This window comes from Grammomys surdaster, unplaced genomic scaffold (genome assembly GCF_004785775.1).
Source record: "Grammomys surdaster isolate TR1022 unplaced genomic scaffold, NIH_TR_1.0 127, whole genome shotgun sequence".
NCBI lineage: Eukaryota > Metazoa > Chordata > Mammalia > Rodentia > Muridae > Grammomys > Grammomys surdaster.
Window position 1 is genome coordinate 8834883 of NW_021604585.1, and position 26491 is coordinate 8861373.

The following is a 26491-nucleotide window of genomic DNA, read 5'->3' on the forward strand; positions in this document are numbered from 1 at the left end:
CTCTACTCTACTCTACTCTACTCTACTCTACTCTACTCTACTCTACTCTACGTTCCTCTTTTCCCATGACTTCTTGCTTCCTTCTTTTTCTCTTCCCCTTCTTCGTGGTTTTCTCTCTCTAAGCCTCAACCCCACCTATGTCTCTTCTTCCCAGCTATTGGCTGTGGGCATCTTTATTCACCAATCAGAATTAACCTGGGTGCAGGGTCCCAGGGTCTATGTGGAGCCTCCAGGTTTTAGAGGTCTGCACTTAGCATTATAATAGACAGTAAAAGGCAAAACCTCAACACTGCAGGCCTCTTTTATTGCCGTATCATTTTTTTTAGCCATTGGAATTTTCTAGCTTTATTTATTTGGATATTACTGGATTGAGGATTATTTTACGTAAGGTTACTTAGTTGATTCTTCTATGTACTATAGGCATCTGTACTCCATTTAAGAATGTTGAATTGTTAAATCCCTTTAGAGAACACTGTTCAATAAAGGTGATCTCTCACACTATCAGAGAATAAAACTTCGTCAGCTTTTGTAGACTTACTTATGGGCTGAGTTGTTACCTAAGTTTTAGGCTATATAAAGTTTTAGGACTGCAGAGATTTGGTTTTAAGAAAAGCTAATATGAAAAGGACTAAAATATTTAGTTAGCTATAAACCAGAAATTTGCCATTAATGACGTATGCTAGTAACCTGGACTTTGTAGCAGATTAACAGAAGTGCATGTCTAGATCAATGATGAACTTTAGTCTTTCTATTTCTGAGAAGGTTGAACCTTTGTTTTAGAAACTGCTATGTCTAGGGTGATTTTGTTAAATCAGCATATTTAGGAAAATCAATGAGATTAACAGATTAGAAATCAAGTCACATGACATTGTTTTCAGCAAAGAGTTCTTAGCCTGAAAAAGAGAGGAAAAAAAGGGGGGGGGATAGATATAAGAAAGTTAGGACTCTGGCTGTCTAAACTAATCAGCCTAACATATTTGATTGGGTGCTTGAGTTAGCGTCAATACTGGAGTGGCCACACTTAGTGACTTAGTGATGTTTTTAGCTTCTTTTTTTTGTTTCATTTATTTATTTATTTTTTCTGAATTCAAAACTGGGTGCTCTGGTTTGTTAGTTCTTCCACTGAAGAAAGATACATTCATTTTTCAGTTGAAGAAAGACAGATGCCTTGGCCAGCAGTTTCATCGGGCTGTATTCAGTCGGGCAGAGATAGTTCCCAGATTACTGGACCTTTAGTATATAGAAAAGTCTGGGTAAGGAGGTTGTGAGGCAGTAGTTCAGGCAGGCTTGCTGTGTTTCATCACAAGCAAGAACATTCTAACATCGACTTCCCTTCCATCATAGGTTATTTTGTCTGTTTGATTTTTTTTTTTATTGCATGTGGCAGAAACATGACCCTAAGTTGGTTTTAAGAAAAAAGATACTATTGATAAGCCCTTAGAAATAGTGATCAGGGGAGTGATCTTGGGACTCTGTTTATTGCCTTACTTGTTCTTTGACTATTTGTGTTTATTGTCGTGCTTGTTCCTTGATTATTTGTATCTATTGTATTGCTAGTTCCTGAACCTAGAACTGACCTTAATATGTGTATGTAATTAAAATGGTATAAAAGCAAAAAGCAGGGGGGGATGGGATGGGGGGCTCTAGAGAGGGGAAATGGGGAAAGGGGATGACGTCTGAAATGTAAATAAAATATCCAATAAAAATTTTAAAAAAGAATCTATAATATTTTCTAGTAGAAAGGATAGGGCAGTTAAATTGTGGTAGAATAGGCAGCCACTGGGCCTCACAGCCAACTGGAGGCAGAGACTCAAAAGCAGCTAGCCTTATTCCTCCCACCACCCATCTCTGCTTCTGTGAGAATTGGCTTAGCTTTCTCTCTGTGAGTCTCTGTTTTATGAACATCATGTGGACCATTCGAAGTGCCGGAGTTTCCCATCCTATCACACTACAGAGAAACACTGTCACATTTAGTGAGAAAAGTCTTAAGGCTGGCTGAACTTGACCCTGGCACCACACTCAGGACAAATCAGCCAGGTGAAACTTGAGGAAGCCTGGTTATGGTTTTAGTGCCTTTTTAGGACAGACCTAGAACTGGTGCTTTTTGTAAGGTTGACCTCTGCTCAACACCTCCAAAAAAATATATAGACTATTGCCATTGTTTTCCTTTGTCCACAAGAATTTCATGGTAAGAACCTGTTGTTGGATACTGTCACACTTTGGTAACAGGACATGGAGAAACCAAGCTGGTACTTACTGGAAGGTTCCTCTCTACTGGCTAGCTTTCATAGGATCTGAAGGTGCTATAGGCTGCTGGAGGAGAAAAGTTAACAACAGCCTTACCCAAGTCTGAACTTTGTGGGCTGTAATAATGATTGGCAAGGCAAGATATGCTGTAGGTACAATAGTGCCATGATTATTGTGGATGTGGCTTAACAATTTCTGAATGGATTTAAGGCTTGCAACACAGGAGGAATGTATGCCTGGTAATGTAAGGCTGGTCAAGTACCGGTGGCTGCTAAGTCATAGGCCTCAGGGATGAATTCACTATGGCTATTTTGCTAAATAGACACCATATCCAACTACTTTCTGAATATACCCATAAAGGCACAGCTCTTTACCCTCATCAGAGCAACTTCTTTGTTCAATGGACAATAGGCAGTGCAGAGACTGACAACTCACAAAGCATAGAGATTAAGTGTCGATGGAATGCTTGCCCATAAGCAGCACCTCTATGTCATGCCTCCTTCCTCCAGAGTTCAGGTAATACTGTGGAAGAAGGACCAGAAAGGCTATAAGAGTCAAAGGTTGGGGAGGACCATGGATAAACAGTGTTTTCCGGAGACAACAGGACAATGCTCTCAACTTAGAGCAGCTGTAGCCTGCGCAAGACCTGCACAAGATCAAGTCCATCAGCGTTATGGCATAGAGTGTGTCCCTAGTGGCAGACAGTGCAGACAGGCTCACCATCTATATACCTAGTGGCAGAAAGTGCAGAAGGGCTCATGATCTGTATCCCTAGTGTCAGAGAGTGCAGACAGGCTAACAATCTGTATCCCTAGTGTCAAAGAGTGCGGACAGGCTCACCATCTGTATCCCTAGTGGCAGACAGTACAGACAGGCTCACCATCTATATCCCTAGTGGCAGACAGTGCAGAGGGGCTCATGATCCATATCCCTAGCTAAGGAGCTATGGGCTCACAGTGACTGCTAGAAGAGGAAGGGTCAGTTCTCTTGAAAAGTGTGATCCCTGAGAGGTTGACTGTGTCCCTGTGGATGGCCTCACACTCGTGCATATACAAGCAGCATGAATTGGACTCTGGGTTATAAAACAGGGACAGGGACGTGAAGTTAGGAGGGAGTGGGGTAGATTTTGGAGGAGTTAGGGAAGGAATGGGGCTGAATATGTTCAAAATACATTGTACGGATGTATGAATTCTCAAAGAATTAATAACAAATACATTTAAAACTTTTTATCTTGGGGCTGGAGTGGTGGCTTACTAGTTGGGAATACTGGTGCTCTTTCTGAGGACCCAAGTTCAGTACTCAGCACCCACATGGTAGTTCACAACTATCTGTAATTCAGCTCCAAGTGATTTGCCACCTTTACACAGACATACATGCAGGCAAAACACCAAGACCAAGGCATATAAAATAAAATTAATTACTTTTAAAACCTTTTTATCTTTTTAAAAAGTATACACATACACACATACACACACACACAGAGAGAGAGAGAGAGAGAGAAAGAGAGAGAGAGAGAGAGAGAGAGAGAGAGAGAGAGAGCACATGCACTTCTACCCTGACTTTACAGTATGAATATTATAAAGCAACAAACCCAAGAGCTGACATTGGCACAATACAAACATTTATTCTGTTACTGGTTACTTTTGTATTTAATTGTGTGCTTTTCATTTTAATAGCACATGTAGCTGTATATAATTGTCACCACTGCCAAAGTAGCAGTAATATCAGGTAGAGACTCTGTGTACTAACCCCCTGCAGCCATTCTTACCTCAGCTCCTCTCCTTGACAGTGTGTCTCCATTGATCTGGTTCTCATCACTTGAACTGCGGTGCTTCTCAGAAAGTTTATAAATGGAACGATGCAGTATGGATCCTTCTAAGATGTCCTTTTTCACGTTCCTTAAGGTTTCTCTATTGTTTTTATTGCTAACATTTCTGATTGCAATATGCCATAGTTTGTTTAACCATTCATACTTTTCTATACATTTGAATGGTTTCCAGCTTGGGACTATTAGGAATAAAGCTTTTAAGAATATTGACATATATATGTGCGTGTTTGTGTGTGTGTGTGTTTTATGTTAAAAATACATTGTCATTTGTTTGCTAAGAGTGTAATTTGGGGCTTGTGAAGTAAATCTGTTCTTAATTACAAAGGAACTATTAAACTATTCCAGAGGGCTATCCCGTTTTACATTCCCACTAGCAAAGTCTAAGTACAAGTGGTCCAGCTTATCCCCTCTAGCATCTGGTGTTACCAATAACTTTTATTTTACCCATTTTGATAGGATATAGGGATATCTCAAATTGATGTTCAGTTATATCTTCTTAATGACTAATGATGTTAAATGTCTTCTTATGTGCTTACTCTCATCTGTATGTCCCCTTGAAGAAGTGTCTGTTGGTTGGTTTAATGTTGAGTGTAAGAGTTCTCTTTATAGTCAAGATGTAAGTCTTTGGTTAGATATATGCTTTGTAAGTATTTTCTCCAGGTATGTGCGATATCTTTTTACCCTTTAATATGGTCATTCATAGAGCCAAAGTCTTTATTTGCTTAAGATAGAATCTCTAAGATTGAATTGGCAATTTTCTTGCCTTAGTCTCCTGAATGCTGGGACTACAGTTGTCCACTACCAACTTGACAAATTTTAACTTTTGATGAAGATGACTATTTTAAATGACAAAAAAATTAGATTTGGGGGGTTGCAGAGATAGCTCAGCAATTAAGAGCACTGACTGCTCTTCCAGAGGTCCTGAGTTCAATTCCCAGAAACCACATGGTGGCTCACAACCATCTGTAATGGGATCTGATGCCCCTCTTCTGGTGTGTCTGAAGAGAGCGACAGTGTATTCACATATGTAAAATAAATTTTAAAAAATCTGTTTTACATATTTATGATTGAGCTAAAGAATTTTAGATTTTCAGCCTAGATGCAGGCATAGTTACTGGAGATGAGTAAAATCATTCAACTTACAATGCCCAAATGCAGTGGAGGGTCTGTGTATCTGACTCTATGTGTTTTTCTCTGTATGAGAGAGAAAAGGTAAATTAAATTCCATTAAGGAAGCAAGGTGTCTTTATAAAGTAAATGGAGCTGTGATTCTGTTTATACCACTGACTCTATAAATAGACACCTTACATTAAAGAAACACAGCTTCATTTGTGTGCTTTGCTTTTAGGCTCTCCTGAAAGGATTCTGCTGGTTTGTTCTAATAATATAAGACATCATCCAGTGTGTTGGAATTGCACACACTGGGTTACCATGGTGAACAGAATAGATGTGAGTTCTGTGCCCAGAAGCTTGCCACTTGGTTCTATAGCTTCTTATGCATAGGCCTGTGATGTCCGTCAGTGCTGATTCGGCTGAGTATCCTTGTTTCCTATCTATCACAGGATCTTTATTGCTCTTTCAAAATGCAGCATGTCTTGAATCATAAGTGAATGATCTTAATGCCTTAGGAGTGGCTACATTCTGGGAAGGTGAAAACCAACCCAAGCAAGTAACACTTACAAGCATGCACATGAACATATATTATGAGGAGGAAACTGTCATATTAATTACTTTCTTTCCAGCTGGGGAAATATTTTTGCAAAGCCTTAAATTACCTCAGGGTGACTGAAAACTAAGTGAGACTCCAAAGCCCCCCCCCCCCCTTCATTACATGAAGAAACGCCCAGCTGCTTGAATGAGCCAGATAGCCAAATCCCTCTTTCAGAATTTTAAGGTTTTTTTTAAATGTTAATCCCATATCATTTATAAAACTTTGATCCCATTTTAGTTCTATAGATTAGATCCTTTTTCATAAACTAGATGACTTATTTATAGTCTGGTTTTGTTATGACTTGTCCAAACACAGGAGACGCTTCCACGATAGGTTCTAAACTACTAGCTAAAGTCAAAATTAATTATGAATCAGTCTGTAGTTGAATGTGGTACTACACGCCTGCAATCTCAGTGATCAGAAGACTGACTCAGGGGAGGGACTCTGAGTTTGAGGTTAGCCTGGATGGTATAATAAGTCTAAGGCTAACCTTAGTTATGAGTGACTATTTAAAAAATGTCAACATTCCAAATCAAATTAAGTTGAGGGTTCATTTGTTATTTCGCTAAATAATGATTTTGGTTTTGCCTTTGTTATATGCAGGATCATTATGATTTTTACTTTATTGTAGCAAAGATATAGGCTGTGGTTTTTACAAATATTTATCCATTAAGTTCTCATGGTGCAACTGTAAGGTAGATATTATTAGTCTCGGTTTGTAGATGATGGGATTGAGGTACTGAAGAGCTAGGAGCATGCTCCAAGCAACACAGTTAATAAGAGCCCGAGAGGGTCCCAATCTACTCCATCTAGTTCCAGTGACTTTGTTTTTGACATAGATAATAGACCCAAATTGTGGCTAGTCAGGCATTTTCCCAAGTGATACACTAAAGGCATTGAGCTGAAATTTGAGTGGCAATATAGAAAAACAAAGTAGATAAATTTTTTGATAGAAACAAAACTAGACCGGGAGTCAAAAAAATCTGTATTCTTTTTTTTTTTTTCTGGTTTTTCGAGACAGGGTTTTTCTGTGTAGTTCTGGCTATCCTGGAACTCACTCTGTAGACCAGGCTGGCCTCAAACTCAGAAACCGCCTGTCTCTGCCTCCCAAGTGCTGGGATTAAAGGCTTGTGCCACCACCGCCCGGCTAAAAATCTGTATTCTAACATCCCCGGTACAATGTGAATAACCTGGGGAAGGCTACTACCTTGGTTTTTATTGGTATCATTCGTTACTATAGATTAAATAGTACAAAACGACACAAACCTGTTCTACAAAAATTATGGAGGTGAGAGGCTTAAAGGCAAAGTGTTGGTAGGGCTGCAATTCCGTTGGAGACTGGAGGGAGGAATTCATTTACTTGTCTTCCAGCTTTCAGAGACCGCCTTTTGTCTCGTGACCCTAATTTCCTTCTCTAGAGCGTATCATTCACTGCAATCTCTAGTTCCATTGTTACGTCTCTTTTCTGTTCTCAATCCACAACACTCCACCATAGAGTCTCTCTTAACCATAGAGTCTTTGTTCATCTTCCAGGCTGGCCTTGAACCCACTCTGATTCCTAGGCTAGGTCTCATTGATGGGAACCCTCCTGCTTTACATCTTAGTGCTAGGGTTGTGAGCACGGGTCCCACCTTGGCTCCCTCCTCCTCCTTACGAGATCCACAGCAGCACTGGATCTATCTGGTTGACTCAGGATGATCTCCTACCTCCTACCTTCACACAGACCCTTTCTCCAGGTAAGGAGACATATTTGGACATTAAGGTATGAACTTCTCTACAGGCTGTTTTACTTATTAATCACCTCGTTTTTGTGACCTTCGTCTTCTCTGACTGAAAGGTGAAGGGACTGATCTAATTCTGGTCTGTGACATTTGTTTGTTTCCTCCATTTCCCGTTTCAAGAGGAAAGTGGTAGGTTAAAAATTAAGAAAAGGGAGAGAGAAGCTAAGATGTTTATGTCTTGAGAGCCAGTATACTCCTGCTGAGGTATGAAAGGAACATACTATGTGGTGGATGGTTCTTTCAGATTTTTAAAAACAGTATATTGCTAGATTTAGACTTCTTTTAAAAAAAAAACTTTTAAATTTATTTTTGTATATGTGAGTGTTTTACCTGCATGTTTGCCTTTGTACCACGTTGGTGCAGAGGCTGTGGAGGCCACAATAGGTATTGTGTGCCCCGAGAGTTGAGCTGCCATGTGGGTGCCAGGATCCAAATCCAGGTCATCTGTGAGAATAGCAAGTGCTCTTAACCACTGAGTGGATTCTTCACCCCCTGACATTCTTTCATCATAGAGGAAGGAGAAATAAAGCTTGGTTGCTAGTTAGTTTCGCATAAAAATTCTACCTGTAAATGGTGCAAGCAGTAAGGACATTTGCCATCTTATACCTGAGTTGGTGACACTTCAGCTCAGTTATTTGATTATTTACTCACATTTTAAGAAGTAGGTTTTGCTGGCTACGCTGGATCCTATAATGCCACCACATTCCTATCTTGTCCTACACTCACACTGCCTGTTACTGAAGATAGAACAACTATCATGTGACTTCTCGCTTTCCTTAGTCTAAAACAACTTCCTTGCAAATAATAGGAATGTTCTATATTTATACTGTTCAACACAGTAAGCCATGAGCCACATGTGGCAATTTTTGAGCACTTCAAAGAAATGCTATAATTCAAAGAAGTGCTATAATTGAGAAAGTAAAGTTTTTTTAAAAAATTCAATTGATAGACCCATATATGATGAGTGGCTGTGCATTGGACTGTGTATGACTAGATCAACAGTCTGGGGAAGCAGTCAATCAAAGTGTTCATTTGTCTTTAGATTTTATCCTAATTATTGATCCAAACGAAACCTAATAAACAAATCCAAGTCTACACATACAAAGGCTAGCAGTACAGCATCTTTATAATAATGGATAGGATGGGAATGCTGACAGATCAGGATGAGTCAGCATATGGCAGAGCTGAAGAGTGGAGATTTGATTGAGGAACCCTGCTGCTGAGTGTACTTTTCTCACTTAGGGAGCTGGTTTGTTTGCAGGCTTTACTTTGTCCATCCCCAGGCTGGCCACTCCAAAGCTGGGAAATGACATAGAGAGCATCTGTATCCGTTCATCCAATGAATACTTACAGGTCGTTTGTTGTGAGCCAGGTATTGCTCTAGGTATTGAAAAAGATAGTAAACAGGAAAAGATCCCTGTTCTTGTGGCCCTTGGAACTGTTGCAAGCGAATGAGTAATGCAGTTTCAAATTATACTGAGTATTTAGAAGCAGCTAACAACAGTGAGGTGGAGTGAAGGAAGTGAATTTAACAGTTGCCTAGGTCCAGGACTTTCCTGGAAGTACTCAAGTGATTTGGGCTTTTTCTCCAGGAAGGAGACTTTTGGTTTTATTTATCAAAAAATAAAAGGGCTCAAACATTTGATATAGTCCAAAAGGAAGAAAATTCAGATGAGTTTGCAACAAGAAGACACTGATTTTTGTCTTGTTTGCAAAGCTGAGTCTTGCCTGCCATGTTTTGGTGAACTCTGCGTGGCCCTGCACAGAGTAAAGTTTATTTCTTGTTTGTGTTCCCATATATCTTTTGCTTTGTCTGAAGCACTTTGGCTTTCTATAGTGGGTTTCTGGCCTCTAGCCTTCTCATCATAAAATAGGATTATCATCATAATATTTATAAATCATACGGTTCAGGAAAGATCTGTCCTTAATCAAAATAATTATTAAATGTCTCATAAACTTGTAGGCCAAAGAAAACATTCAACATTTTTATTAAATTTCTGCAAATCATTCAACGAGTTCAGGTTTTCATTTTTCACCCCCAATTTTAAAATAAAGTAGTTGTAGGCTTGTCAAGAATGGTAAGAACTGGATCCTGACAGGAATGGTAGAAACAGAAACAAGCATAGCTTTTCTGGAGAGCCAGTTGGCAGAACAACAGACAGTTCTCTGAAATATGCAGATTTACATCTTCGCCCTCAAATATAAAACTGAATCAGCGTTCAAAGGCATGTGTTCAGAGACATTCATCATTATGTTGTTCATGAGGATAACAGGAGGCAGGCACACAGCTCAGACATTTAATATAGGGACAGTTCAATTGTATGTTCAATGTGGAACTGTGTGTGGCTATTAGTGTAATGATGGCATTAATAGGAATTAGTGGACTTGGAAAGAAGTTCACAGTGTTCTAGCATTTATAATGTCTCATGCTGCTTTTCTCTAAGCATTGGCAGTCAAGGGTGGTAATTGTGATCACTTGTAAAAACCTTGACATTCATAGCATGCTACTGTTGAATGCTGGCTGTATGCTGAGCTTTGCTCAAATGTTATCTCAGTGAACTTTCATTCTAGCCTTACTGAGGAGGCACAGTTTGGAGTATTATTTTGTAGATGAGAAGCCCACTCTTTTACATAATAGCAGATAGAAGGCCTTTTACTGAGCAACATATGTAAGGCCTTATACTGAGGGATAGCAGGGACAGCATTCATACCCAAAAATTTATCTCTAGAGACTATATCCTCAAAGTTTACAGAGAAGGACTCCAGCTTCTTCATATCCTAGAAGAATGCCATAAAAGGTATATCGGGGAAATCTCTTTCATATGCTTTCCTGTAACTGTACCTTTTGAGTACTTGGTCTCTGCAAGTGACAGGGAAGAGGTGAGTTAATATTTAATAAAAACACAAGTCAGCACATAATAGCTCATGAGCCAAAGCTAGTCTGATGGTGGACTTTGTAAGTCATGTTTTATCTCAGCAGCACTGTGGTTCATTATTATATATTGTTGCTTGCTGCCTTTGTACCTTATCGACAGAAATGACTAGTTCCAATAAAGATTGTGTGGCATAGAGGCTAACATTGTTAGTATCAGGCCCTTCAGAAAAAAAATGCCGATGCCTGCTGTAATACATTAGAAGTCTGGAAGGATGTCGGTCCGGTCTCAGTGGTTGTCTCTGTTTAAGAGCTCATGTTCTGCAGTAGGTACAGGCCAGCAGTGTATAGAGAGTTGGTGAGAGTTTACTGAGAACATGAACCAGCAGCTTATTTCAGAACTTCTGAGCCCCTCTGTGCATGGCTGGCTGGCATTCTCTAACTGGGCCTTCTGTGTTGCCCTGACACTCAGACTGTTGCTGCTCCTCTGAGATGGAATGTGTATTCACAAGTGAGGGCTCCATTAGTCACGGTGAATTTCCTGGGCCCTGGAGACATGGCCATGACATCACCAAGAGCCAATGAGAAAGGAGCCTCTATAGTCCTTCAATCCTCTTTGGAAGACTAGACCAAGTGTTCTGTTCCTAGCCCTCAGGGTGTGATTTGAAACTGCCTTCCTCATCCAGCCATATTCTGGGCACAGAAGTCTAGCTTCCAGACCCAAGAGGCAAGGACAAGCTTGAAAATTCGCAGAGCTGGAGGCAGATTCCTGTTGAACATTTTTTTCCATGGCTCAGATTTTTTCTTCCCAGAGTTTTCCACTCCAAATGACGTTGTTGCTTTCTGTGGCAAAGGATGGGTGGTGAAGGGTGAAGTCTGCCTTAGATAAAAGATGGCTGGCAGTTAAAATTTCTGGATAAGTATAGGTTGGTAGCATAACAAAATCAGAAGTATAGTTTGCCGTTTTGTTACACTGCTTCTCTGTATACTTTAACAGCTTTTAACAGCAACTCCTCCTAGCAAAATTAGCATGGCTTAAAAACAGGGCAGTTACCCAAGCAAGGATCTTTGTAATGAGTGTTAGTACCTCATTAAATCTTTTAACTTCAAGAAGAAAAGATCCACCACTCTCACTTCTTTTTGGGGGGGAGGTTTAAATATTTTAGATTTACCAGTCTCTTTCTTCTCTTTCTCTTCTCTCTTTTCCTTTTTTTCCCATTTTTCCTCTCAATTTATGAAAATGATTTGTAGAATTCAGTTTTAGAGGTAACTTTCCTAATCCTGTGTTCAAGAACATCTGTTCAAATATGTATTTCTAATTGGCTCAGTCTCTTATTACTAAGCTATAATAGTAAAAACACCTTTAAGTTTTATTCAAGGTCCATACTTGAAATCCTAGCACTTCTAAGGGCAAGGCAGAAGAATCTCAGATTCAAGATCTGCCTGAACAAGATCTTGCCTCAAAAAAAAAAAAAATACATTAATTCTGGAAATTGAGACTTAGTGTGTGAGCCAGGTGTGGTGCTTGTACCTACAATACTCAAGAGTATTTCAGAGAAGTAACAAATGTTCCCTGCCAGTCTAAGATGTAGACTGAAATCTTTCCTTCAAACCAACCCAAACCAAACATAACCAATCCCCAAAATAACCCTAGCAAACAAAACCAGAAAAAAAAAATCTTTAAGTGGACTCATGCAAATAGAATTTTATAGTTTAATTCAGTATATGAAACCAAAAATTGTGCCTTCCACCCTTCATGAGAAATGTATCTAATACCTTTTCATATTTTTATAAAATCAAAGAGAGATTGGCAGAGTAGCCTTCATTATTAGTTTATCTGCAATTACTGAACATTGTATCTATCCTGTTAAAAATTTTTCCTTGTTCCTGCAAGATGAATATAGTAATAATACTCTATAACTATAGAGAAGTTTTATTTTACAAGCGTCTTGAAAGCACAGGAATTTATCCTTATTTTCTGAAAACATTTATGCTAGTAACTAAGAGATGCATCCTCTAGAATCATGTAGAAGTCCTGCAGAAGGGGCATTTTTTTTTAAAGGTGCTATCAAGTTCTTCCCTTTAAAATCTCTATGTCGAGACCTAGAGAGATGGCTGAATGGTTCTGTGCACTGGCTGCTCTTCTAGAGTACCTGTATTTGATATCCAGAACTACGTGGTGGTTCACAACCATCTGTAATTCCAGTTCCAGGAAATCTGACACTTCTTTCTAGCCTATATGGGTGCCAGGTATTCATGTAGTACACATACATGCATACAGGCAAAACACTCATACACATAAATTAAAAATTAGAAATTAAAAATCTGTGCATTTCAAAGAACCACTCATTAAATTTTCAAATACCTGCAATATATTCTAAATTATTTTAGTTTTTAGGTGAGGAAACTGAAGTACACAAAGCTTGAAGCTTCTATCAGATGTCATTCACAGTAGATACTAAATGGAAAAATCTCTTTGTTTCATCAAAGCCCTTAAGAGACTAGCCCTCTGTGTAACTCCCTGTTCTGTTCCTGTTTTCTGTTGATACATTAAAGCTTTGCCTATGAACAAAATGCTCATTTTCATATTCTTCTGATTGGAACAAAACATCAGGTTAATGTAGCGTAGGCAGAGGTGGGACAAGCCTGGTGTACAGTGACTATTCTGTGTGGTGGCCTTGCTCTGTGAGCTCCCCTGTGGCCTTGTTCTTAACAGGGTATACAGTCTCCTCACCCACACACCAGTTCTCCCACCTGAACTAATATTTGCCACCTCTTTACTCAGATGGTTGTCATGACTACTGATGACTTGATGTTGATAGTGTGCTTCAGGGCTTTTGGAATAAAGGTCTTGCAGAAGTGCAGAGTCAGCACTGGCCCCTGAGTGATCACCGGGTGCTTGCCAATCAAGTTAACTGCACCCCTGACGTTGGTGAGACTAAGCCATAGGAGAAACTCTGCCTTGAGAGAACACATCTGGTTTGGATGCTGAAAGCCAGATGAATCTTAACAACCATGAATACAGGTCTCCTTGATACTTCTGTTTTCTACAGATCTGGGATGCAGCAGATTCCTCACTCAGAAAACTTTTCTCAGCGGATGAGCCTGCTCTGTTGATCATTTCATTGAGCCCTAAACCTTTCCTGCAGAAGAAAAATTCTCAAAAGTCGATTCCAGAATATGGCAGTGAGAGGTCATGGCAGACAATCAGATGAGTTTATGAAAAGCTAAAAAGGGGCTATGTCACTTGTAAAGGGGCTGGCATCGATTTATTACAGAAACCAAGTGCAGGAGGAAGAAAAGCCTTTAGTCTCATTAAGGAATCCAGACAAAAATCCCACTTAATCTGTCTTGCTTTTCCTTTTCCTGCAGTTCAGCTGCCGTGCAGGTGCAGGGCAGCCTGGCAGAAGCTTTGAACGTTTGGAAAAAGGAGTCATTACTGAAAGTCACTGACACACACTTCCCTCGGAATGCTGCTGATGTCATGGAAAACCAGGACCTTAGCAGTAACCCTTAACAACCAGAGCTATGGTAAACACTGAGTGTTACCTCCACCAAGGCATTGGTTTTTAAAGACCTTTAACAGTCTAGGGCTTGCCAGCCACAACTCATAAAAACGTTCTTATAATTTTACCCTCCTTACTAAAAGCCTGGACAACTGCTAAGGTTTCTTTGCCACTCGGGGCTCCAGAGCCAGATTCACGTCAGTTCCAAGGTTCACTAATCAGATTTTATAGCACTTCTTTTCCAGTTCTCTTCGTACCCCCTGCCATGCTCATGGGGCTCAGTCTTGGCAGAATTACTGTTTCTTCAAAGAAGTCCCTTGTCTTACTGTGTTGCCTCAGTTTCTGGTGGTGTGGTGAACTGGTGTGCAGGGTTTTGCCTAATGTTTTGATAGACTAGTGGTTAGTTAACTCAGTCTGTTAATTGGTAGCCTTCATTTACAGGCTACATTTCAACTGATCTGAGACATTTGAACAAAGTGACATCTCATCATTCAAACTCTAACGGGGTACAGAACAAGAAAACAGCATGGCCTGCTGTGGAGAACTGTTCAGAGTGGCAAACGACATTGAGATGAGAAGTCATTTTCTCCCAGGGTCCGTGAAATAGCATTATCTGAACCAGTTTGACTTTCTGCTTATTTACACAGTGGGAAGAGGCAGGAACCTTGTATTGCTTTTAAACAGTATCTTCAAGTTGACCATAAATTTGACCACCTAATTGGGATATTTTTGAAGACTAAGGGACTCTTTTAATAGATACCCTGTTTTAAAAACGCCTTGAGACTTCCCAAAGCAAATAAGGCATATGGTCACCCTCATCATTGTGCTAAACTCCATTCATCCCAAGCCTTTTGAGAAGGCCGTGTTCTCAGTGCTAGAGAGCAGACCATTCAGCTTCCCTGCCTACAAAGATAAGTCCAGTCTTAGAAGCTCAAGTCCAAGTCATGAACTCGGTCTAAGTTCAAGCTGTAAGTAAGTCTGAATCCACACTATAATTTGCCTGGTTTTGAACACTCACTTCTATTGTTAGGGGAACCGTGGTTCCTAACATGTGATCTTGGGTCCCTGGAGACCACTGAGATCTTCTCAGGAGACCTGTGAGGCCAAGCAGTGTTCAGCATTGCCAGAAGACATCATCTGCCTTTTCCATTCCTTCTCTCTTACTGATGTATATACCTTTGTGCCAAAGCTGATCTCAGAAGCCAGCTGTCAATGACCAGGTCATTACTTCAGCAGATTTGTAAGGATGGAAATGATGTTACTCTTTCACTAAATCTTGTTTTAATAGATAGTTTTCCTTGATAAAAAATGTGTTATCTGTATCAGATTGTTATGAGGTTATTTTATCTTATGATTTTAGCAAAATAAGTCATCAGTTATGGGTTCTTATATGCTAAACACAGTCCTTAGGAATAAAATCTTTGTAGGGCTCCAGCAATTTCCACAAAGTTTAAGAACCATGACTCTAGACCTTTGTTTCTCCCCAGGAAGGAATTTAAAGATAAAATAAATTCCTTAATAAGAAAGACCAGCCACTCATCACTGTATCATCCACAATGTCTTGTGTATGGCTTATACTGTCTTATAAATATGGTTAGGCCAAGCTTCTGTGACAACTCTGACGTTTCCATGTTCTCTGACATTTAGATGTTACATTCACTCACATCTTTATGCTCTTGACTTGTATGTGTTTGTGCATATAAATGCATTTGTACACGTTTGCATGTGAATACTGAAACCAGAGGTTGGCACTGAATATTTTCTTTGATCACTTTTTATCTTATATTTTGAGAGAGAGTCTCCCACTAACCCTGGCACTTACCAATTATTTCGACTGACTGGCCACTGAGCTCTGGGAATCCACTTGTCTCTGACCCCACAGTGTTGTGGTTACAAACATGCCCACCACCCATGGTATCCTTATGTGGGTTCTGGAGATCCAAACTCAGGTCTTCATGCTGCAGGCACTTTACTAACTGAACCATCTCCCCAACCCCCATCAATCTTCTGGGATTTAATATTATGGTACTCCTGATAGTCTTATTTTCATGTTAACAATAATGTCATTTTCCCTTCAAAACATTTATGGAGTATATCAAATTCTCATGCACAGTAAAGTACAGTAGATTGAAACACTATGAAGCTTATAGAAATGGAGTTCTTTTTGTGTGTGTGGCACCTGGGGATGGATGCTGGGGTCTTCTTGCTTAGCTCAGCATGTGCTGTCCCGCAGTCCAGGAAGGCTTGCTGCTATCATCTGTTTTAACCTGGCTCATTCTGTTCCCCTTCATTTTAAGTATCACCTTCAGTTCTCCTTTCAGGACCAAAGAAGCCATGCTGATCCAGGGGCCACCCACTGTGTTTCATAGCGCCCTTTATTGCTTGCTGTGCATACTGATTTGACTTGGCCTACTCACATTTTAGTGTTCCTCAGTTAATTTCAAGTGCCTTTATGTCAGAAGAGAAACATTATTCTACTTTTCCCACATGTGAATACAGCTGTTCTTCTTTCTCTGCAGAAGATATTTTTCAAGCTGTGGCTTGGGTGCCAGAAACCAGTGACAATAATAACCTTATATGTTGTTTTTATGTTCATATATATATATATATATATATATATATATACACACACACACACACACACATATGTATATACATATACACACATATATATTCATGATAAGAAGAATCTGCTATAGTACATAATAAATGTAATAAATGTATTAAAAAACATTTAAATTTAAATATACAGGAAGATGGAGAACTTGAGTAATTTATCGATTCTACTAAAGTGTTATATGCCATATAACATGGATTCTATGGTTCTGAAAAAATAGTTTGCTTTGGTAGTAAAGGGAATCAGATTTAGAAAGAAGGCAACTTTTATTTTGTATTTTGTTTTTCCATGTATATGTATATATGTTCACACGTGTGGGGGTACACATGTGTGTAGGTATTTGTGCACATGTGTGCCCATAGAGTCCAGAGGTTGACATCAAATGTCTTTCTCTGTTGCTCTCCAGTTTATTTACTGAGATAAGGTTTCTCTCTGAATCAGAGCTCACTGACTTGATTGGTCTTGGCAGCCAGCTTGCTCCAGGGATGCCCTGTCTCTGTGTGCTGGGATCACAGGTGGACTGATACACCTGGCCAGCTTTTAGGATGGTGCTAGAGACCCAGACTCCATCCTCACACTCACTTAATCTACTGACCCATCTTCCCAGCCCCTCCTTTGATTTTTAAAATTGTTCTGTAAGTTGGAAATTCTATGTTTTTAATACCAACTGTGCTGAAAAAGTTGTATGTCAACTTGACACAAGCTAAAGTCAGTGGAGAGGGGGAAACCTCAATTGAGAAAATGCCTCCACAAGATCAGACTACACACGAGTCTGTAAGGCATTTTCTTATGGGGGAGTGCCATCCCTGGGCTGATGGTCCTGGGTTCTATAAGAAAGCAGCCTAAGTAAGCCATGACGCACAACCTTGTAAGCAACACCCCTTCATGGCCTCTGCATCAGCTCCTGCCTCCAGGTTCCTGCCCTGCTTGAGTTCCTGTCCTGTTTGAGTTCCTGTCCTGACTTCCTTTGATGATGAACAGTATTGTGGAAGTGTTAGCCCCAAAAACCCTTTCCTCCCCATATTACTTTGGTCATAGTGTTTCGTCACTAAGACACCTACTTATTTTTAAACGTTTCCAAGGCTTGAAATTAACCTGCTACTTTTAACTCAACAGGGAAAGCCAAAGCCATAGTTTATTTGAATGGCAACTTTATCGTCATGTGATTGATACTTACAAATGACAAATGAGACTCAAAATCTAAGTTTTATTGTGACATCTTTTAGTTACAAGCATTTTGCTTGGTTTTTGGTTCATTGCTTTCTAGTATTGTTAAATTATATACGTCTCTGGGTTGGTTTGTTCCTTCTGGGGGAGGTAGCAGACATTTTGAATAATTACTTGGCAAATTGAAGATGCTGAGATGCGTTCTTGCTCAGAACTTAGAGAATGAGAACAAGAGAGGACATCATTGTTACCAAATTGGTGTGACCAAGGAGGATGGGGGTAGATACTCTTGTCTAAAATGAAGCCTTGAAGAGAACAGATGTTTGTGGACAGGGCTCTGGCTCCCCAAGTGGGAAAGAACGGGGTACTTGTCTACACTTTGCTGCTCTTAATAGTTAGTGTGGTGTTAGCAAGTCCCTCTGTTCCTCTTAAATTCTGTTAGTTTGCCCATTTCAAGGCCTGGTTGAATACTCTCTAATGTCTCTTACAGAGAAAGCTTCTCCTATTGTTTGCTTTGTGTTATGCCATGGGTTCACACTCTCCAAGTCCATGCTTGACAGATAATGGTGTGTGAGGAAATGATGCACAGTGCAGCCCTGAGAAACCCAAGTGCATTCTGACCACACTGATGTGCTAATCCCCAAAGAAGAAGAAAATACAAAATGGGCCAGGGATTGAACATGAAAATGGTGACAGTGAGAAAAACATTGAAACAGACAGCTGAAAGCTTCATTTCCTGGCCTGTCTGCCATGAGAAACGCCAAGCCTGCCAAATCCTCCAGGCCGTCAAGGCCCCAAAACTTTGGCTAGCTCTCATTTTCAGCTTCCCACACCACATGCCCAAACCACACAGGAAAATTGTCTCTCTCTCTTCATACTGTGCCTTTTGCCTACACGTCTGTTTATGCCAAGCCCTTGCCTAACCCCCTTCCTTCCAGCTGTCACTATGTCCCAGCTGCTGCTTTCTGGGGGCTTCAGGGTGCAGCTGCAGTCTTCAGGGGAGGCACAGGCTGGTGAGGACAGTGGCCGGGTGTTGGTAGTATATACAGACTCTGGAACTGCAGCTATTTCTACCCGGTTTCTAGCTGATCTGAACAGCACTCTCGCTCCTTGGCAAATGTTAGCACTGATGGCTTTAATTTTTCCCCCTCTCCCTCCCTCTTGGGGCGTTCCCCCCGCCCCTTGCACATTCTTTGGCATTATGGTCTGTGAACATCCTGTGGAAGATTTGGTTTGTCTTATTTTCTCTTGCCAGACCGTTCATCATCTTCTTCTTCCACGTAAAACATGTTTATCTATTGCGAGACTTGAAGACTGATAACCAGAGCTGCTGGCCTCTCACAAGTTTAGAATTTTGACTCTGTCTCAGCTTTGACAGTCCATCCCAAGCCACATGGCCTCCCAAGGCCCTGTGCTCTCTAGGCCATTTGTTGTCTGTCCAGCCCCAGCTGCTGTGGGAGCCTTTTTACCTCTGGTCTGTGAAATTCTTCTATGGAGTCTGTCTGTGTCTACCTCCTATTGGCTCTTAGTGATGGCCTCTAAGCAAAGAGGCATTTTCCCGTCCCTTTAGATAATCCAGGAAGAATCAGGAAATGTGTCAGAAGAGTCTTGGCTGAATACACGGAGAAGCTGTGTGTTATGAAAGTTTTAAATTGTTCTGCTGTGCTTGGCCTGCGTCTGCTGGCTCGGTGTGGAAGGCATAACCAAACAAAAGCCCCACACAGTCATTGTCTCCCATAGCAGGGCATTGTCTTTTGTTGATTAATAGAGCTTTTGCAGAGACAATGGATTGTTCTTCTATGCCACTCTTTCTGGAACCTCCATGAGCCTTTCATGGAACCTGCCAACTCCAACCCACGCTTGTTTCTAAGGGGGAATTCCACAAAGTTTTCAGAATCTCATTCAATGAAAAACAAACTCAGAGTATGTTTGTACTTGGGTTTCTCTGATGTTTCCTCATATCTCTGTATATTTTGTATTTTACTTAAATAGTCAAAATATTGCTTGATGCTCAGTTGAAAAAGACTAGTGTGGTTGGTAAAATCTCCAGTGTAGGTTTCATTTACTTGTGATGTATTCCGTAATGTCTTCTTTTTTTTTTTTTGGTTTTTCGAGACAGGGTTTCTCTGTGTAGCCCTGGCTGTCCTGGAACTCACTCTGTAGACCAGGCTGGCCTCGAACTCAGAAATCCGCCTGCCTCTGCCTCCCAAGTGCTGGGATTAAAGGCGTGCGCCACCAACGCCCGGCGTAATGTCTTCTTAATCATTGGTAATATTGGCCTACAAAGCCCCTTTTCTTTCATGTCTGCCTGTCCAGTTGGTTTTGCTATATTGTGTCTTGCACCCAATTAAACTTTCTCCTTTCCCCCATCCCATAGTTTTGCATGGTGTATAATGCAGAGACACATAGATGGCAGGCTATCAAGGGCTTTTAGATCTTAGCTATCTGAACTCCTCATTTCATGGATGAGAAAAAGAAAGAAAAGAAACAGAGAGATGAGTTAAGTTCACACACTTGCCAGAGGCTAAGTTTGTAAGCTTCATGGCCATCATGCTCAAAGGCTTCCCTGCTATACCATCAGGTCTAATGTGTCAGGAATTTTCCAAAGCACTGATAATAGTTCCTCCAACCAATAAGAGGCCATTCTATAGGAAAGTAGCAGGGTGACTTCGGCAAGTAAGGCATGCCTAGGAGAACTTTGTTTTTTCCTCTGTATTCTAAGAGTATTAAAAACATTAATACTTTTGGAGCAACTGTAAATATGAAATGATACAACCTACATAATGTACCTGTTACTTATATCCTGTTTAACAAATAGTTGTAAACATTTGCTAATCATTTAAATGAGAACTTGGCATCTTATTATTGGGCAATTTGAGCCTCTTTTGTTCAGAGATAGTTTTCTAATTCAGGATTAATATATGAATGGAGTAAGTCGTCTGGAAATAAATTCCTGAAATTATTTATAGCATAACTATGCATGCATTTCCTGTTCTTTATAGCTTTCATATGGATTCAGCTGTAGTGCATCTTGTACAAAAAGTTTTGTACAAGTTAAACTCGCCGAAAGAAGACATCTGAAGTATTTTGGTTTTGTTTTCTCCTTTTTATTTGGCTAAACATTAGTTTGTGAGGGTAGGTTATAACCTGTAAAATACTTCATCCATATTTTTCACAATTTAGAGATTTAGTGCTATTCTGATATGTGTAGGACTGTGAAGACTGGGCCCAGTGTACAATCATCTGGACCTGTTTGGAGTATAAGAAGTTATAATTTATCAAAAGGCATCCCAGACTGCTCTGTTGAAAGGAAACAGGACTTACTTAGTAAGCTTTGCAGTATTGGCTGGGGAGGCTGAGCTTCAAAAGCAAAGCTGTGAAATCAGCAAAGACCAAAAGCACAAAAAGCAAGTTTGGAAGGTTTGGGGGACTTTGAATGAGGACATCTCAGATTCCCCAGACTATGTACATGCTGCTAGGGACAGACTTGAGGTTCAAGTAGAAGGAAAACCTTGAGAAACTAGACAGAATAATCAAGACCTTGTTAGCTCCATTTTCAGATAGGAATGAAGAAACAACAAGGTGGATGCTTTTGGTTCCAAGAACAAAAGGAGGCTGAGGCAGGAGGATCGTTTTTTAAGTAAAACACAAACACCTGTCATACAGTGGATCTTCCTAGCTACCAGTGGACTCTGAATCTCATTGCCTTGGTTCGGTAAAGAAACTGTAACCTCCTGAGGGTTCAAATAGGAGTTTTACTTAGGTGAAAGTGCAGAGTGCAGCGGATGTTCCTTATGCCTGTTGGTACCTCATTCCATGAAGTACAAGTACATTAAGAGCCTCTGGCTGGCAGTTTCTTCAGGATAAAAGCAGGCAGGCATGGTTTTGAAGGGATATTGGATATTCAAATATGGCTAGAAGTAGAAGGTCCTACTTGGCTATATTTTTGGTTCATTCAGATTCAGGATCAGACCAGAGGAATTTGGCAAGCACCAAGACTCACTACTTAGAACCGCACTCACATAGTTGTGGTAGCAAAAGAATTTCTCTAGGAGTCTTAGTCTGCTTGACTAAGCCAGATGTTTCTGGCCCTAAGTCCAAAGTTGAATTTTAAAATTTCCAAATTTTAGAAGAATCAACTGAGGTCTATCGACTCACGAGAAACAGTTCCATCAAACGAGTGTTTGTGTGTGTGTGACTTTTCGTAGATAAGACATACTGTGATTACCTGTGGCATAAATGCCATTTTCTATGACTAACTCTTCTTTAATCTCATGACCTCCCACTGAGGTGCGATACACTCTAATTTAAAATGAAGCATCATTTAAAAAGGTGAACTTAAGACCCTCTACTTGACACCTGTATTATTGAAATTCTTACTTTGGCATATCTTTTCTTCTTTCTCCTCTCGCCTGCCCCTCCTCTTCTTCCTCTTCTGATTCTCTCTTTGGGGGCAGGGTCTCACAATGTAGCTCTGCCTAACCTAGAGCTCACTATGCACACCAGACTGGTCTCAAACTTGCTATAATCCTCCTGCATCTGCCTTTCAGGTGCAAGGAATACAATGTGTGCCACAATACCCAGCTCATCTTGCCATGTCTTAAGGCTTTTTGTCAAGGGGTGTTCATGATCCTAAACTTGGTCTCCTTGTTTAGTTGTTCCCTGAGCATTTTTACATTCTAGAAAAGAAAATGACGCCTACCATTTTACTTCATTGCTGTCAGTAGTATCTATTCCTTATAATTTGACGGCATTCGTATAGCATCCAGTGGTGCCCAGCCTACTAGTTTACATATAATAGGCTTTTAACAAGTACTTTTAATTTAATGATGAAGAAAGAAAAAGTTCTTTGTTTTAAACGACTGACTAATATATAGAGAAACTTATAGCATTATTTAAAAATAGAAGATATAAATACAACATTAATAATCGAAGGAAAGAGGCTATCGATTTGAGAGTGAGGGGGTGCATGGGAAAGATTGGAGGGAGGTTAGTAAGTTTTGACATGTATGGATATGCCTTAGATCTTAACAGCAACAAGGATGACAAATATGTTCACCATCCTCAAAGGTTTCTCCATGTCGTTCCCATCTCCCACTTCTCCTATTCCTCTTCAAGCAAATGGTTGGCATATTTTTGTAACTATAGATTATATTTCATCTTCAAGCATTCTGCGTGAATGGGATCATACTGCTTAAAGCTCTTGGTATGGATTTTAAATTCAGCTTCACTATTTTGAGATTTATTCATGCTGCTTGGGTCAGTGTTTCATCTCTCTTATAGCTAAGTAATATTTCACTGTGTATACGTACCACCTATGCATATTGAGTCCCCTGTTGAGGTTCACATTTAGCATTTGACTATAGATTATTAAATGGAGTTATCTTTGACTAGAAGTTACTAGATCATGGAATGGGTCTTACATTCAGCTTCGTAAGGAAATACCAAACTAAACGTCTTGCATTCTCACCAGCAATGCAATCAACACGAAGTCCTGTTGCTCCATATGCACACGGCGCTTGACAACATCATGACTTATATATTAGCCCTTCTCAGACGTGTTTAGGTTTCACTCTGGTTTATTTTTTTATTACTTTTACTTCTTTAAAGTCCAGTCGATACCCTCTCAGTCCACCCTCCCACAGTTCACCTCCCATTCTTCCTCCCCCGTCTCCAAGAGGATATCCCCCGCTACCTCCCCTCAGGCCTCGGCTTTCCCTGGGATCTCAAGTCTCCCTCTCCCTCTTCCCCTCCTTCTCTTCCTTCCCCTGTCCCTCTCCCTCTCTCTCAGGTTGGGCACATCTTCTCTCACTGAGGCCAGACCATGCATTCCTCTGCTGTATATGTGTCGGGGGCCTTGGATCAGATAGTACATGCTGCCTGGTTGGTGGCTCAGCATCTGAGAGATCTCAGGGATCTGGGTTGGTTGAAACTACTGGTCTTCCTATGAGTTCACCCTCATTCTCAGCTTCTTCCAGCCTTTCCCTAATTCAACCACAGGGGTCTCTGACTTCAGTCCCTTGGTTGGGTGTAAGCATCTGCTTCTGTCTCAGTCAACTGCTTGTTGAACCTCTCAGAGGACCACCATGCTAGACTCCTGTCTGTAAGGACACCATAGCATCATTAATAGTGTCTGGCTTTGGAGTCTCCCCTTGAGATGGATCTCAGTTGGGCCAGTCACTGGACCTCCTTTCCCTCAGTCTCTTCTCCGTTTTGTCCCCACAGGTCTTTTTGGTAGAAACAATTCTGAGTCAGAGTTTTTGACTGTGGGATGGCAACCCCATTCCTTCACTTGATGCCCTGTCTTTCTACTGGAGGTGGACTCTACAAGTTCCCTCTCCCCACTGTTGGGCATTTCATCTAAGGTCCTTCCCTTTGAGTCCTGAGAGTCTCTCACCTCCCAGGTCTCTGGTGCATTCTGGAGGGTCCCTGAGCCATAATGGACAGGTCATTGGAGCAGAAACTAAACAGAGATACAGTGGAACTAATAGAGGTTATGATCCAAGTGATTTTAACAGATAATATACCGAACATATCACCCTAAAGCTAAAGAATACACTTTCTTCTCAGCACCTCACAGTACCTTCTCCAAAACTGACCATATAATCAGTCACAAACCAGGCCTCAACAGATTCAAGAAGGTTGAAATAATCTCACGCATCCTACCAGATCACCACAGACTCAGGGTAGACTTCAATAACAACAAAAACAACAGAAAACCCACTTACCCATGGAAACTGAACAACTCTCTCAATAATTTGGTCAGAGAAGAAATAAAGAAACTAAAGACTTCCTGGAATTCAATGAAAATGATGATCTGGCATACCCAAACTTATGAGACATAATGAAATCAGGCTAAGAGGAAAATTCATAGCACTAAGTGCCCTCATAAAGAAATTGGAGAGATCCTACACTAGCAACTTAACAGCACACATGAAAGCCCTAGAACAAAAAGAAGCAAACACACCCAAGAGGAGTGGAAGGCAGGAAATAGTCAAACCCAGGGCCTAAATCAATCAAACAGAAACAAAGAGTCAATAAAACCAAAAGCTGGTTCTTTGAGAAAATCAAGATAGATAACCCCCTAGCCAAACTAAAGGGCATAGAAACAGTATGCAAATTACAAAATCAGAAATGAAAAGGGAGACATTACACTAGAAACTGAGGAAATTATAAATAAATAAATAAATAAATAGATAAATAAATAAATAAATCAGATCCTACTACAAAAGCCTATACTCAACAAAACTGGTTTCACCTTGTTTTAACTTGCAGTTTTCTAATACCATATACTTATTTATCATTAAACCAATTTCTGCTCGTGGGAATGAGACTAGAACTCACTAACCCAAGGCCTTTTACATTATAAGAAAGTAGGAAGGAAAAAAGAAAGAGAGAGGGTAAGAGAAGGAAGTTCTTTACTATGGGACTATATCCCCTGCTTTTGTTTTTATTTCTGAGTTTTCAAATATATTTTGTGTATAAATCCAGCAGCATATATACATTTTGAAAACAATTTCTTCTAATCTTTGAATGATCTGTTCGTCATCTTAACATTTGCTTTTTATGTGTTCGAGTGACGGTCTAGACCAGAAGGGAGAGTTGGGATGCCCCCACAAACTGGAGTGACAGGCAGTTGTGAGCCACCTGATGTGGATGGTGAGAAATGAACTCAGGTCCCCTGGGCGAGCAGTAGGTGCTCTCAATGAGGCGTCTCTCCAGCCCCGAGAAGTATTTATGTTAGTAGGATTCTAGCTATCATGTATTTCCATGGATTGTGTTCAGTGCAGAGCTCAGGTCGCCTGTGTGCCTCCTTTGCTGCTGTCTTAACCCTTTCCCTGTTGTGATGAAATCCTCCAACATTAAGGGAGAAGAAGGTTATGGTTTGAGATTCTGAGTCCATCAGGACAGAGAACTCAAAATGGCTGTAGCTTGAAGCTGCTGGCAACATTCCACCCTGAGTCAGGAAGCAGAGCCCTGAGTACTTGTGCTCAGTTCACACTCCAGAGAATGGTGCTGTCCACTGTGACTGGCCTTCCCCCCTCAGCTAACTTAAACATAATTATACACGAGTTATAAATTCTACTGTATGCTTTTGCTTAGGGAGTCAGCTGCTGTTAAAATACGTTGAAGTAATAAAAGTATATAGTTATCAAAAGTTACCATTTCCAGTGTATTCCATACCTTTGTGTACACCTGTATTTTTACTAATTTGCTGAATCATAGGCGTTTAACAGAAAGACTTCCCTCCCTCCCTCCCTCCCTCCCTCCCTCTCTCCCTTCCTCCCTCCCTCTCTCCTTCCCTCCCTTCCTTCACTTCTCCCTCCTTTCTTCCATCTTTCTTCCTTTCTTGTACTAGGCAAAATTGTCTACCTCTGAGGTGTATCCCTTGCCCTTTATATATATTTTTATTTTGAGTTGATCTAACTAAGTTGTATTTGCTGGCCTTAGACTCAGTCTGAATCCTAGGTTGGCCTTGAACTTGTGGTGTGGTCCTGCCACTTCAGTCTCCCTAGTAGCTGGCATGATAGGCATGTGTCACTAGAGTTACATCAGGCCAGGATTACTGTCTGTTAGTTTAGCTTCACTCATTGATGTTGTTTTAAAGTGTTTATTTCACTTTAAAAAAAATATTTTCATCAATTCTTTGAGAATTTCACAAAATGATTTTGTTCTATTCACCTTCCTCTCCCAACTCCTCCCAAATCTACCCTTTCTGCCTTCCTCCCCCAACTCCTCCCAGATCTACCCTCTCTGCCTTC

The 26491-nt window shown here is 40.5% G+C and overlaps 1 protein-coding gene across 3 annotated transcripts in view; it reads left to right on the forward strand.

Moving 5' to 3' along the window:
• The window catches only part of Rad51b (RAD51 paralog B), a 502623-nt gene that overhangs the window by 196913 nt on the left and 279219 nt on the right, over positions 1-26491 (forward strand). Inside the window, exon 8 of one of the 3 annotated variants that reach the window (XM_028789617.1) lies at positions 14387-15321. The exons of the other annotated variants lie outside the window; for them this stretch is intronic. Within the exon in view, the coding sequence (XP_028645450.1) occupies positions 14387-14407 (21 nt within the window). The 3' untranslated portion in view covers positions 14408-15321. Of the gene's footprint in view, positions 1-14386; positions 15322-26491 lie in introns of those variants that run through there. 3 annotated transcript variants of the gene reach the window in all.